The sequence below is a fragment of the Phaseolus vulgaris genome, chromosome 4, assembly GCF_051622355.1.
Source record: "Phaseolus vulgaris cultivar YP4 chromosome 4, ASM5162235v1, whole genome shotgun sequence".
In the NCBI taxonomy this organism is placed as follows: Eukaryota; Viridiplantae; Streptophyta; class Magnoliopsida; order Fabales; family Fabaceae; genus Phaseolus; species Phaseolus vulgaris.
This window is the reverse complement of record NC_143501.1, coordinates 31,362,655-31,378,471: the sequence shown is the minus strand read 5'-3', so window position 1 is coordinate 31,378,471 and position 15,817 is coordinate 31,362,655. Positions and strand designations below refer to the sequence as shown.

The 15,817-nt window shown below is 41.1% G+C and overlaps 1 protein-coding gene across 1 annotated transcript; it reads left to right on the top strand.

Moving 5' to 3' along the window:
- Window positions 1-677: 677 nt before the first annotated feature.
- LOC137837360 (vacuolar iron transporter homolog 2) lies at window positions 678-1,704 on the top strand. Its single transcript, XM_068646338.2, has one exon. It carries the CDS (start codon window positions 797-799, stop codon window positions 1,469-1,471), a length of 675 nt encoding a protein of 224 aa, XP_068502439.1. The 5' UTR covers window positions 678-796; the 3' UTR covers window positions 1,472-1,704.
- The last annotated feature ends 14,113 nt before the right edge of the window (window positions 1,705-15,817 follow it).

The window sequence follows — 15,817 nt, the reverse complement described above, 5'->3', positions numbered from 1 at the left end:
CTTTTTTTTTTCTTATGGAGAAAAGCAGTATGTGACATTACATTAATAACCAATTAATTTCTTCAGCCACTTGATTATACTTGTCTGCTGAATTTGCTGTTGTTAACAAGTTAATTTTGTTTAAGTGGGTGTCACTGTGGACAACTTCTTCGCAAACAGTATTAATCTGTTTTGTTTTTTCTAACCTTTAAAGTTTAAGGCTTCTAATTTATTTTGTTCTGGTTTTTTAATTGCTACCTCATATAAATTGCACACCCCAACTTTTAATATGGCCAAAAAAGTGTAGATTGTGGGTTTAAAGTGCAACCAAACAACTCATGTTCACATATTGTGCGTTCTAATGAATTTATAAGAAGAAAGGCTCAATTATTTGTGAAACCAAAAAACTTGCAACTCAAGTTTCAGTAAATATAATCTCAAAGTATAGTTAGTCCTACACATGCTTTTACTATATTTACAATTTGAGTGAACTTTCCTCTCCAATTATTCCCCTTTTATAATTTTAATGCAATCTTTAAGAAGTGAGACAAAATTTACCATACTTTTAAAAGCCAATACATAATTTTGTATGACATTTGGTGAATAAAATATCTTTTGTCTTTTAACCAGTGGGCTTGCCCCACTTTTGCCTCCAACAAAGGGGATTTTCATCCATAAATACCCGTGTTGGTAGCGTGTGTCCTCCACACTTTCTCCACATACCCTCTTCTTTTTTCTTATTATTATTCATTATCATCTTCTTCTTCATCCTCTGGTGCAGATTATTTTTCCTTCAATTGGCTCAAGCTTTCTCACCATGTCATCAAATCAAACATCCCTCAACCAAGCCAAGTTTTCCCTTCCAAACAATGACCTTGAGCAACATGCAACAACTCTTGAGTTTGAAGCTGAGGACAACTTTGACTACTCGAAAAGATCTCAATGGCTGCGTGCTGCTGTGTTGGGAGCCAACGATGGATTGGTCTCAACAGCATCACTCATGATGGGTGTGGGGGCGGTGAAGCAAGACGTGAAGGCCATGATCCTATCAGGGTTTGCAGGGCTGGTGGCAGGAGCTTGCAGCATGGCCATAGGTGAGTTTGTGTCTGTGTACTCACAACTTGACATAGAGGTTGCCCAAATGAAGAGAGAGAAGGAAAGGATGCATGGTAGTGGCAGAGAAGGAGAAGGTATCAATGAAGAGAAAGAAGGTTTGCCAAATCCTTTACAGGCTGCAGTAGCCTCAGCTTTAGCTTTCTCTGTTGGTGCAATGGTTCCATTGCTTGCAGCAGCCTTCATAAGGGAATACAAGGTGAGGATTGGGGCGGTTCTGGCTGCTGTCACCTTTGCTTTGGTGGTGTTTGGTTGGTTAGGGGCTGTGTTGGGTAAGGCTCCAGTGTTGAGGTCTTCTGCAAGGATCTTGTTTGGGGGTTGGATGGCCATGTCAATTACTTTTGGTCTAACCAAGTTGATTGGTTCAATTGGACTCTAGTATTGTTTCCTATCTTTCTTTTGTATGTCATGTTTTAGTTAACTGCGTTAACTATGCAGTTATATAGACTCTCTTTTCATTTTTGCTAAAATGATGAGATGAGACGTAGGTTAAAGAAAGTTGTTTTAATTGGTAATTAACACAAAAGGAGAGTAAGGTGTTTCAAAGTATTTGTAATTTGTACATGGAGTTCTCTTTATGTGTATGATGATTGATAAAGCTTGGAGTTTTTCCTGGGTTGATTTATTATAATATTTGAATTAACCAGTGAGCCATGGTGTGTTAGTCCATAGACCAAAGAAATAAATAACATGGATGATCATGAATATATTCTCAATTTACTAAACAATGAAACATAATTTTTTTAATTTCTAAAGTGCTTTTAATCGACACTATTTAATGTTGCAAAAAAAAAAAAAAAGAATCACCCAACAAGCATATAAGAAACTATAGAAAGTTTAATTCTTGAGTAAGTTGTATTATACAAGTTATTAAAAAATGTATTGAGTTAATAGCAAAGAAAATAGTGATGACCCATTTCTAGCAACAAAACAGAATTCATAAGAAAAGGGTTATGAGATTACCAAGAAATATCCTTCAATCTGTAAACCAACATATGGAAAACTGATCCTCCATAACTTGGAGTCATGAAGAGTGTCTTTTGTAATAATATTTAATGTCTTATATTCATATCACCCAACTGTGATTAGGTTGGACAGTTGATTCCTTGGTGTGAATCTACATTTTTTTAAATGTTATTAGAAATAATAGTTGAGTTGAACAAAAAAAAAAAATCTGAATTCAATTTTTTTACAATTTTTTCATTTTTTTAGATTTTTTTATTCAGTGAACCAACCCCACTAATCAACCCACCATTTTAATGGGTTGAGTCATGTTGGCATCTTTCCTTGGATATATAGATTTTGTTACTTTATAAAGTTGGATGTTGGTATTTGAATTTTTTATTTATTTAATTGGAGTTGAGTTTTTATATTTTTTTTGCGGTTAAATATATGAAAACGTTGAATTTACACAAATAAAATCTGGGATACAATATTATATTGACTGTTACTATTCTATAATAATACTTAGGTTCACTTAAATCATTTACCTAATAATTTTTTAAAAAAATATTTGTATATACTCTTTGGAAATTGTTTTATACATGGATTAGGAGATATTGCCAATAAAAAAAACATGGATTAGGAGAATAACTCTGTTAAAATTAGAAAAATAAAATGTTGTTAATCCTTCATATTATGATGTTTTTGCATTTTAATAAATTTTAAAAACTCAAATGGTATTTTATGTTTTTAAATATAGTTTATTTTTTCACTTTTAACCAAAATATTAAATGTTAACAAAATTAAATGATGTATTTATTAATATATTTAATGTTTTAATTAATCAAAGCAGACATTTAATATAAAGTACTCAAGTAAACAGTTTTATAAACCTAACCTATCAAATGGATGAAAATATTTTTTAAAAATAAAATGTCACGTTGGGACTTTTAAAATAATCTAAAAAATATAAAAAGTGGAAAATATATATAAAAGAAACATCTAATCCATTAAAAATCATCTTAAAACTTAAGATCTTAATGGTTAACAGTTAATTAATTAAGTTAAGTGTTGGAGAATACACCTCTTAAGTTAAGGAGATAGATCATTTTCTAGGTATGAGAACTAGGAGATGATTAACTTCAAGATCTTAATTATTTCCTTTATTCTTGAAAACATATGCAAAAACATGAAATACATATTAAATATTTGTACTTTTAATGCACAAAGATAAAATGCATTTAATATGTACTTGCACTTTTAATGAATTTATTCATAGTTAAACTTGTAAGTTGAATACTAAATAACAATTTCATGATTATTGGTAGATTGCTGTAACTTATTCAAAGAAAAACATATTAATATTTTATTTTCTTAAAATAAATTCTCTTATAATCTTATTTTTATAATAATTTATTTTATATTGTACTGGTTTGTATTTTTATCTGTTTTTCCATTTTTAAGTTATATATATATATATATTATATTTATATATATTACAATACAATAAATTCATTAAATAGTAATCAAAATTAGAGACAAAAAGAGTTAGTCACTATACCAAATTAGATACTATTTTAAATACTAAAAAATTATTTGTATCTAATCTAAAGTGGTTTCTATTATTAATAAAAAATTTATAAAAGTATCAATAGATTTATAATAAAAAATCTAAAATGGTTTCTAAATTGATATTTAGGTTAGCTACCAACATCTTAACTACTAATATTTTAGATTTTAAATTGGTCTCAATTAGTCTTTTAGAAACTAATTTAAAATATAAATTATTATAGTACCTAAAAGTTTGGTAGCCTTATGGTTAAATACAAATTTATCAATTTTTATTAATAATAGAAACTATTTTAGATACCAATATTTTTTTTTCTAAAATGGTATCTAATTTAATTTAATAATAACTAATTATTTTGTTTTCCAAAATTAATTGTAATTTAATAATTATATATATATATATATATATATATATATATATATATATATATATATATGCCTAAAATGGTATATTCCAAACTTAATTAGGAATCAACTCAACTTATTTTATTGTATAAAGGGGTTCTCTCCACTAATCAAGAAAACAAAATTCAGAATCTTACTTAATTTCTTTTTCTTTTTCTTCTCATCTTTAAAGAAAGAAAAAACGCTTGTCAAGTTATGATTAAAGAAAGTGCTTGATTTTATCACAAACGATCTGCAAGTATTTATATGGTGATGGACCAATCTTATTTCTTGGTATTTTTTTAGAATCTTTTTTCTATTTTTAAAAGAAGAGAACAAATTCTACCTAATCTTTTTGTGTCCAACAAACTATAAGAAAGGGAACAGAATCTCAATAAATTTGTTTCATCTACTTTTTTTAGAACCCCATGACATTATATGTACTTGATGATTCTTGGATTATTTTTCATTGAGCAAAGTTTTATTTTGGAAAGTTACAAAAGAAAAATAGCTTTATTCTATGTCCAAGATTTCGTTTATAAGAAAAATTTGAAAGTACCAACTTCTATATTCAACCATTTCACATGTGACAAAAACTAAATTTTGTAGATGTCCTTCACGACAATGATTTAGACATCATGAAAAGAAAAAAAAGATATTGTGTGGAAGGAAATAAAAACCATGCAAAACCTATATGTTCATTCACTCTTGCATAGTTATAGAAAAAAAGTTCATGACCATATTTATTTCTCTTTGTTGCGATACGCTTTACTTGAAATTATGTGACTTTGGTCTTGTGAGTGTGAAAAAGAACATACCTTTTTAAGGGACAATTCTTAAGTGCAAGAAAGAAATTCACACAAGCACATAATAATCCTTAGATAATTTAAACATCAAATAATTAATTTCGTATTAATATTATATAATTATTTTATTTTTTATCACAAAAAATTCAATTTTTCTTAATATAAAGGATGTCAAAACTTTTTTCTGAATCAATTTCCTATGGCAGAAGAAGATTAAATAGTTGGGTAGTAGCATAATATATTATTCCTTATTGAAAAAAATAAATTTTAATCTACTAAAAATGAAGTTAAAATTTATGTTCACTTTTTAATACTAAATTAGATTTCAAATAATAATATTAGTTTTAATTACTGTCGAAAAATTAAGTTTAGGGTTAGTCATATTTTTCGTGAAGAGAATGCGTGTGCTGATAAGTTGGCTAATTTAGAATTTATTCATAGAAAATCTTTTAATTGGTATAATATACTTCTATCTAATCTGTTATTAGAGTTATTTATGAATAAATATAATCAACTTATGTATCGGTTTTGTTAACATATTGGTTTTGTTCTAGTCCCCCTATATTTTTGTAGTTTTTTTCTTTTTTCATTTTTTTAATAATAATTTTTCATGTGATAACAAATGGTTGTTGTTACTTGAGGGACCAGTCTAGCTGAGATCTCAAATTGCATATTATTTTCTAACATAAATGCTTTTATTTTAAAATAATAATAATAATATTAGTTAAAATATGACATTATTAAAGTTATTTAAGTCGAATCTAATCCAGAACAAAAGATTCTTTTTTTTAAAGTTAAAAAATACAAAATTATTTTTAAATTTAATATTATATTATATTATGTAAAATGTATATGTCGATTAAGTCAATGTTAACTACAAGAATAATAGTCAACTTAGTTAACATTAAGTAGATACTAAATTTCCAACTTAGTTAACATTAAGTAGATGCTAATTTTTTAATAAATAAAAGTATTTGTGTTAGTGCCAGAGTAGTATCATCTTAGCTCATTCTATAATGAAGTCTGTTTAGTGTTAGATATTATTAGAGTCAACTTAGCCAACTAGCGTTAACAATTTTTAAAATTTTCAAATAACTAAAAATATTTGTGCTAGTGTTAAATTAATTAGTGTCAACTTAGTCGATGTTAATTGAAATAAATAAACATTATTGTAGGCCTAGTTGACATTTATCTTATTTTTTTTAGTATTTATATTCATTGAAGTTAGCTTCAACTATACTGACACTAATTTTATTTATTTTATTATTTATTTAAATTAACATTGATTAAGTCAACGCTAATACAATATATTTTTTTATATTAATTTTGGAGTGAACTGAGCCAACACTAATTTAAATGTTATGAATTTGCACGTCTTCGTGATATCGAATAGTAATCGTATATTATTCGTAATCTAAAGTCTCAGATTTAAAGATGATAAATCTTCCTACCCATAATTCTTATCTTTCACTTTTCTATATAAATCTCCTCACACTCATTTCCTTCATCCACATTCATCTCCCTCCCATCTTCTTTATGCACACTCATCTCTTTCACTTACACTCATCTCCTTCATCCACTACAATATTTTTGCTTATTTTTTTGTTTGTATTTTATTTTTGTTGAAGATGGAATCATTGCATGGGGAAATTTTTTCTTTAAAATTACTTTCATTAGCGTCAACAACACCGATGAAAATTAAATTAATATTAAAACTAGATTTCATTTAACTTTGGAAAAATGTCTACTTGGTTGACACTAAATTGCTTTAATTAAAAATCATATGAAAATTAGTGATAAATTGATGTCAGCTTAGTTGACAGTACTTAAATTTTGTCTTCAAAAGCTGATACTAATGATATAGAATCGATGCACTACAAGAAAATCATGAAATAGAAACCAAATTTAGATGCCAAAAATAATTAGTTGTTATAGTGACTGATCCTGCCTGTTGACCGGAACGCTGGAGAATGCCTCGTCAAAGGATCGACGTGCGCACCGCTTATCACCTTCGTTCCTCTCCGGGATCTGCTTCAAGAACCTGCAAAGAAACGATACGGCGCCGCTGCGGCCGATCGCACTCCGACGCTCAAGTCAGTGACGGTATCACCAAATACTAAGAACAAGAACCGTGCAAATCCTCTCTCACAAACAGCTCTGTCACTCGCAAGCGTAAAGTGTATGAACTGAACGTGCGTACCTCAGAAAGTCTGTTAAGAACTCTTATATACCTGGTGGTTTTCTCTCTCCTGGCAGTTACAGACTTGGACACGTGGCTCGCATCCAACTGTACACGTGCCATCATCTGGAGGCTCCCTGACTTGGCGCTGCTTCTGCTCTCATTTTGGCTAAGTTACTTATGCATGGTACTGCCCAGTGCATAGCTAACTTGGGAGTGCGATCTCTACTGAAACTGGCGAGTTAGGGCCTTCATACACCTTCCCTGTGGTCTCGCCGGCCGCCTTCATAATCTGCTTCTCCTTCATCTTCGGCGATGTGCTTGTCCTGGCGATCTCCGACTGCTTGGTCGCCTGGGTCTACATCTGGCGACTTCATCTTCAACCTGGCGATCGCCTATTCTGGTGAACTGGAAATCGGAACACGCCAACTTAACAACTGGCGACTACACGTGCCTCCCGACTTCCTTCCCATCCGCCAACCTGGCGCCTTGTCAACACGCCTACACTGTAGCAGGATGCCACGTCATCACACCCGACCACCAGGGCGGTACACAAGCCCCCCAGTCTTAAGCGAAGACTTGTCTAGCGAAAAGACTGAAAGAGCCTTCGTTAACACCGATCTACGTGGCACTGACGCGGAATTCCAAGCGATTGTACTTTCTGCTGCTCTGACGCTCCACCAAACCCTTCACCCATCGTTCGACACGTGGCTTCATCAACGGCTCTCTTCATCTGCCGTTAGCGCTTCCTAACTTATTTCGAAAACCCTTAAACCCATTACGCTCCACTGTTCCATCACTTTCCTTCGTGCTTGCAAACGCTCTCACTTCTTTCTGCGAAAGCTCTCGACGTTCCTCGACGCTCTAGATCACCATCTCCCTTCACCGTTTTCCTGATCATCGAAAGGTAACTACTTTCCTTCATATGCTGGGTTTCCTTGCATTTTCACCGATTTGCATCATCCTGTAACTGCCTGGTGCATACGCTGTGGGTTGTTTTTCCATTTCTCCTTCTGCGTAACTTAGGGCTTTGTCGATCGTCGCGACGAACATACATTCGTTCGTTTTTTTCACCTTCCTTCTGTGATTGAGTCAGCCTCTGTAATCCCCTGATCGTTTTTTCTTTCTTCTTCCTTTGCAGTTGCTATCATGACTCGCACAAAGATCACCCCGAACCCCCCTCCTTCAGCACGAAACCCTTCTTCACAAGCACACGACCCAACACAAGTTCGTGGTGCTTCCTCTTCGCAGGCTGAGAGGCCTGCATCTTCCCAAACTGCCCTGGCTCAGGCGACTCCATCTAACGCTGGAGGAGCCCCCGCCCCTCTGCCAGACTTCAAAACTCTATACCCCTGGGCTAACCCAACCCTTCTAAAGGAGACCTCGTCGGTGAACACTGCGGGAGCAGTTCTGCGGTTGACTAAGGGGGACGAGGCCTATCAATCGTTTCACAAGGAGCACGACGAGAGGATGATGGTGCTGCCTTGCCCCGCCGCTCTGCCGGTGTGTGCTGATGACAAAGTAAGCGCCGACGGGCCCTTCTGCTTTGTTTACACAACTTTCTTCAAGAAGGTCAAGCTCAGGTTTCCCCTCACCCGATTCGAGAGGGAACTTTTGACCGAGCTCAATATTGCTGCCGCCCAGCTTCACCCCAACAGCTGGGCGTTTGTTCGAGCCTTTCAAATAACGTGCGACCACCTGGGGTTGCCCGCGTCGGTGGACGTGTTTTTGTTTCTTTTTTAGGCCAAGCACCAGGCGACCGCCTGTGGGTCAACTTAAATGCAATTGCTGGGAGATCCATTTTTACCATCTTCCAGCAATCGTACAAAGACTGGAAGGGGAAGTTCATCCAAGTACGTGCAAACGATAAGGATACCTCCCTTCTTGATGGCTTCCCCTTGTACTGGGTGGACAAGGGGAAAAAGGAGTCCAAGAGCTGCTTCAGGAGGCCCAGAAGTCCTGATAGCATGGGAGCTTTGGACAGGGACCTCTGTCTATTTTGGAAGAGGGTGTCGGATGCCAACATAACATTCCTGACCCCCACCTTGATCTCCTTCGAATTCTTTGAGGACCAGCTAGAATTCCAAATAGGTTAGGACATCCAAACTGTTGCTTTGATATTGCTTCTGATACTGCTTCTGATACTGCTTCTGGGCGTCTTGTGCGATACGCACAAGACTTTGGTTTTACCTTTTCTTCATATACTACCTGTTTTGCTGTTTCATTACCTGATACACTTATCCTTTTCTTCTCTGAGCTAACTCATGCATTTTCGTTTCATGCAGACACCATGTTGGGAAAAAACATGCTCGCCGACTTAAAGGCGCTCGCCCGAAACCACGGGTTGGCGACCGGTTCCCAAACGGTGCCCAACTCGGCGGTCGAGAAGGCCATCGTTCATGGGCGATCACCGCCCAAGGAACCCACCCAGCGCAAGAAACTGGTCCTTAAGAGGCCTAAGCGAAAAGCCCCCCAAATCGTCCAAGAGGAGGAGGAAGAGGACGACGAGGTCACAGAGGATGGCCTTGTCACGAAAAGGAAGAGGGTGGCACCATCTTCTCCACCTGCTCCACCCCCTCTTCCAACCTCGACACCACCATCAACGCCTGCTCCTCCTCCCTTATCGCCAACACCACAAGCCCCTTCATCACCAGTCCAGGCGACTCCACTGGCCACTGCGCCACCAGCAGCTGAGGCTCAAGAGCCAAACTTTCTGGAGGACCCCCCAAGTGCCTCTACGCCACACATCTCAGCTGGAGGGGGCCCCCCTTCAAACACTTTAGCTGCAGAAAACGCTCCAATCGGGGATGAGGTTGCTCATACCTCTCCAATCCTAATTACCGAATCCCCGATCGCGTCGCCACGCCAGGAAGCAACCACTGAAAATATTGCTAAGGAAGGTGGCGGCGAGAACCCTCAACAAGCCTCCCTGGCGCCTCTCCAAGCAGCAAACCTTTCCCTCGAAGTTACAAGGATGTGGGAACCCCTAACCGCCAAGTTGAAAACCATTGCAGAGGATATTCCCGCGATCATAACGAGGGCTGTGGAGAGCTCCACCAGGAGGCTTCAAGATGATCTCTTCAACCTCAAGACCGAAAATAGCACTATGAAGGTTGAGGTGGAGAAGGTGTCATTCAGCCTGACGCTCGCGGAAATGGAACACTCCCGAGTGGAGGATGCCCTGAGTACCGAGCTCAGACTGGCGCGCAAGGAAGCTGCTGACCTTCGCCGCAAAATTCATGATCTTGCCCAAGAGAAAGTCGAGCTAGAAAGCAAGATCGTGCCTCTCCGCACCAAGGCGAGCGACCTGGAGGCTCACATTCAAGCTGATGCCGCCAAGTTGCAAAAACTGGAGCAGAGGTCGGTCGAACGCGAGAAGCTACTTGGGCAAGTAGAGAAAGCGAGGGACGACGCCATGGCTGATCTCGCCGAGGCAAACAAGGAGAAAGGGAAGATGGCTGGCGAGTTGGCCCATGCCCAAACGGAATCCAAGAGGGTCACTGACGACCTTCTCCATGCTCAAGAAACCAACGAACAACTCCGAAAACAGGTTGAAGAGCTGGAGCAGCGGAACAAGGAGCTCAAGAAACAGGTTGAAGAACTTCAAGGGCAAATTGAAGAACTTAAGCTAAGCTCTGCTCAGATTCTGGTTGCTGGATTCGAAGCCGCTCGGGAACAATTCGCATGCCTATTCCCTGATCTCGACCTCAGCATGGTGTCGTTAAACAACGAAGTAGTAGATGGAAAGGTCGTTCCTGCCGAAGACTCAACCAATTCCACCTCATCTGCTACTTTATAATTTTGCTTGTATATACCTTGTAACAAAAACTCGTGCATATGTGTTTTGAACAGATACTTATTTCAATCACAAAACTTGGATATTCTCTCCCCTGACTCCTTTTGAGCGCTTTAGCCTTCTTTGCATGTTTAACTTTGTCGGATTTAGCTTAGTGATTTTGCAAACGCGACTTTTGACGTAACCGCCTCGAGCCAATTCAAACTTAAGCAATAATCACTTTAAACAACTTGTATTCTTAAGGCAACTAACCTTATCGCAAGAATACCCTTCGAACAACGAACTGTAACTCAATCATTGGCTCAAACAACGTCCCACTCGACCTGCTTTATCAAACAAGTCTTTCAACCTTCTCACCGTGTTTGAACTTTTCCCGATCGCCAAGACCCCTTGGTAACATCAGCTTTTTCTAGCCTCATGTTTTGGCAATCGTTTCTTTATCTGGGATAGAAGCGCCCTTTGGAATCTTCCTTTGCCCTCCTGAACTTCAGAGCAAAAGACCGGCTGGCTAGGCGTTCTCTTCGAACCTACCTTAGCCGCCTTTCAAGCTTCTTCCACCCTCTTCGCCATACCTGAACTCGTTCGAGACGAGAAGGATTTTATCTTGCCTATGCTCGCACGTAAGCGAGAAGGTCTTTTAACTCGCCTGAACTCGCTCAACGGCGAGAAGGACTTTATCTGGTGCCTCAACTTGCCCAGGGTGTACATCTCCTCCCCCCTGGATGCACTGAGGACCTTTTCTTTCTCTCGCCTGCACTCGCTCGGCGGCGAGGAGGTCTTTAACTGGCCTTAGCTCGCACAACGGCGATAAGGACTTTATCTGGTGCCTCAACTTGCCCAGGGTGTACATCTCCTCCCCCCTGGATGCACTGAGGACCTTTTCTTTCTCTCGCCTGCACTCGCTCGACGGCGAGGAGGTCTTTAACTTGCCTCGACATTGCCCAGGAGTTACATCTTCTCGCTCCCAGAAACACGGAGGACTTTTTCTCTTTCTCGCCTGCGCTCGCTCAACGGCGAGGAGGTCTTTTAACTTGCCTCGACATTGCCCCAGGAGTTACATCTTCTCGCTCCCAGAAACACGGAGGACTTTTTCTCTTTCTCGCCTGCACTCGCTCGACGGCGAGGAGGTCTTTTACTTGCCTTAGGACGCGCGAGAGCGTTGAGGTCTTTCATCTGGTGCCTCCGATTGCCGAAGGACGATGAGGACTTTGAAAACTTAACTGGTGCCTCCAATCGCCGAAAAACGATGAGGACTTAAAACTTAACTGGTGCCTCCAATCGCCGAAAAACGATGAGGACTTAAAACTTAACTGGTGCCTCCAATCGCCGAAAAACGATGAGGACTTAAAACTTAACTGGTGCCTCTAATCGCCGAAAAACGATGAGGACTTAAAACTTTTTAGAAAGCACGCGATATATCTTTTCTTGCCTTACATCATGTACAAATGACAAGGTCTTTCTTCAAAACTTTCGAAAATAGCACACATGCAATCTGAAAACACCTTATTCTTCGAAAACTCTTCTTTTATTGGGTGGCCTCATTAAAAACCCTCCTTAGGGAAAAAAGAGTGCCCCCTTGAAACTGTTTTAACAGAGACATTGTAATATAACATTGTGTTTGTCTTTACTTACAAAGCTCTTAACTATAGTACAACTTCAAGTGTGTGGCGTTCCAGGTGCGAGGGATCGCCCCTCCTTCCAGCGTCTCTAAGCGGTAGGCCCCGTTCCCGAGCGCCTCGGTTATTCTGAACGGTCCAGTCCACTTGGGTGACAATTTATTCTCCATCTCGTACTGGTGGGCCTTCCTCATCACCAAGTCGCCCTCTCTAAACTGCCTTGGCATCACCTTCGAGTTGTATCTTCGCTCGACCCTCCTCTTCACCGCCTCAGCCTTCAGCCTCGCTTCTTCCCTGACTTCATCCAGCAGATCCAGGTTCAGCCTTCTCTCTTCATTCGAGTCTTCCTCTACAAAGTTTTGGAATCTCGGCGAGCTCTCCTGGATCTCCACTGGAATCATGGCGTCACACCCATAGACCAAGCTAAACGGGGTCTCATGGGTTCCTGACTGCTCGGTGGTGTGTTACGCCCAGACTATACGGGGCACCTCTTCAGCCCAACTTCCCTTGGCTTTCTCAAGCCTTCTCTTCAAACCTCTCAACAACACCCGATTAGCTGATTCCACCTGGCCATTTGTTTGAGGGTACTCGACGGATGCAAACACTTGTTGAATTCCAACCCCTTCACAAAGCTTCTTCAACAGGTGGCTTGCAAACTGAGTCCCATTATCCGACACCAGGCGCTTAGGCACTCCAAACCGGCACACAATGTTCTTCCACACAAAACCTTCGATCTTGTGTGCGGTGATCTGGGCCACTGGTTCTGCTTCAATCCACTTGGTGAAATACTCAATCGCCACCACCAAGTACTTCATTTGCCTGATCGCCAGCGGGAAAGGTCCCAGGATGTCGATTCCCCAAGTATGAAACGGCCAAGGGCTATAGATCGACTTCAACTCCTCGGGAGGTGCCTTATGCCAATCGGCGTGCTGCTGGCATTGTTTACAACATTGGGCATATTTCTTGCAATCTTCTCTCATGGATGGCCAGTAGTAGCCTGCATGGAGAGTCCTCGCGGCCAGAGCTCGACCCCCGACGTGGCTTCCACATATACCTTCGTGGAGCTCTGCCATAATTCTCGTGCACTTCTCGCCGTGTATACATTCCAGGAGTGGGTGAGTGAACCCAAACCTGTACAGATCGCCATCAATCAATGTATACTTGCTGGAATTTTTCTTTACCTTCCTAGCTTCTGTTGGATCTAGCGGGAGGAGGCCATCTGCCAAGCACCGCTTGTACTGTGTTATCCATGTGTCTGGCTCATGGGCGGCGCAGACCTGCATCACGTCCACCTTCTCTCCTCGACATGCTCTAATTCTCGGCGATCTCAGAGTTTCTTGCGTCAAAGACTTATGGCTTCTCGCTGCTCTCTCTGTCGACTTGCTTATCTGAAGGACCAGGTGATCTGCCACAAATGCCCTCGGCGTCTTCAGAGTTTCTTGAATCATCGTCCTCTGCCTACCCCCCTTGCCTGAACTGGCGAGCTTAGCAAGCAAGTCAGCTCGGGCATTCTGTTCTCGGGGCACATGTACTACTTCAAAAGAGGCAAAGGAACTCTTCAATTCCTGCACATACGCCAAGTAAGCTGCCATTTGTGGATCTTTAGCCTGGAACTCGCCTGTTACTTGCCCTGTGACTAGCAGCGAGTCACTCTTAGCCATCAGCACCCTAGCTCCCATCTCCTTGGCCAGCAGAATCCCGGCGATCAGCGCCTCGTACTCTGCTTGATTGTTGCTGGCTTTGAAGGCAAACCTCAAGGACTGTTCGATCAGCACGCCGTTGGGTCCTTCCAATATGACTCCAGCACCGCTGCCCTGCTGGTTCGATGATCCATCCACCGAGAGTACCCAACGGAAATCGTCTCCTTCAACCCGCGTCGCCTCTGATGAGAGCTCAACCACAAAATCTGCAAAGATTTGCCCCTTGATCGGGCCTCGGGGCTCATATTTAATGTCAAACTCTGACAACTCCACTGCCCACTTCACCATTCTCCCCGCAACGTCAGGTTTCTTCAAGACCTTCTGGATGGGCAGGTCAGTCATCACCAGTATTGTGAAACTGTGGAAGTAGTGGCGCAACCTCCTCGCCGAAAACACCACAGCCAGCGCAGCCTTCTCCAGGGCCTGATATCTCGTTTCTGGGCCCTGCAACACCTTGCTCACAAAATAAATAGGCTTCTGAGCCTGATCCTGATCCTGGGCGAGCACCGCACTCACCGCCCTCTCAGTCACAGCGAAATACAACCTGAGAGGGATTCCCGCCAGCGGTTTGCACAGAACCGGCGGGCTCGCCAGATACTCTTTTAGCTTGACGAAAGCTTCCTCGCATTCTTTCGTCCAAGCGAACTTGTTATTGCGCCGTAGACATTGAAAATAGGGATGCCCCTTTTCTCCACTAGCTGACACGAAGCGAGATAGGGCTGTCATCCGACCTGTCAGCTGCTGGACTTCTTTCACTGTAGCCGGGCTTCTCATCGCCAAGATGGCGGCGCACTTGTCTGGGTTGGCTTCTATCCCCCTTTCAGTCAAGAGAAAACCCAAGAACTTTCCAGCCTCCACGCCGAAAATGCATTTCTCCGGGTTGAGCTTTAACTTGAACTTGGCGATCGTCGTGAACAATTCTTCCAAGTCTGCAACGTGCTTGCTTTTCTCCTGCGAGGTCACGACCATGTCATCGACGTAGGCTTGCACATTCCTTCCCAGCATTGGTGCAAGTACTCGATCCATCAACCTCTGGTACGTGGCCCCCGCGTTCTTCAGCCCAAACGACATCACCTTATAGCAGTAGCACGACCTCTCCGTCATGAAGGCTGTTTTTTCTTCATCCATGGGATGCATCTTGATCTGATTATAGCCCGAGAAGGCATCCAGGAAACTCAGCAGCTTGCACCCTGCAGCACTATCAACCAGGGCATCAATGCTTGGTAAAGGATACGAATCCTTTGGGCAAGCTTTGTTCAGATCGGTGAAATCGACGCACATGCGCCATTTCCCGTTACTCTTCTTCACCAGTACGACATTTGCCAACCATTCAGGGTACTGGACTTCCCTGATGTGGCCTGCAGCGAGGAGTTTCTGTGTTTCGTCCCTAATCGCCTGCCTCCTCTCTTCATTGAATTTTCTTCTCCTTTGTCGCACCGGTCTCACCATGTTGTCCATCGCCAGATGATGGCACAAGAAGTCGGGATCGATCCCGGGCATGTCCGAAGCGGACCAAGCAAACGCGTCCAGATGCCGCTCAATCACCTTGGCGATCTGGTCCTGGAGATCGACCTCCAGAGATCTTCCGAGCTTGAAGATTTTCCCTCCGATCTCCTTTTCGAGCCACTGTTCAACGGGTTTGGGCCTGGATTCTCTGGCGATCACCGCCTTGGCGATTCCCAGTTCTCTCGCTTCCTCGGGGCGATTCCGCGCCTCTTCCTCCTCCAGGCCAG

Excerpts from the sequence above, each read along its gene's own strand:
- LOC137837360 (XM_068646338.2), top strand. The coding sequence starts at position 797 with ATGTCATCAAATCAAACATCCCTCAACCAAGCCAAGTTTTCCCTTCCA.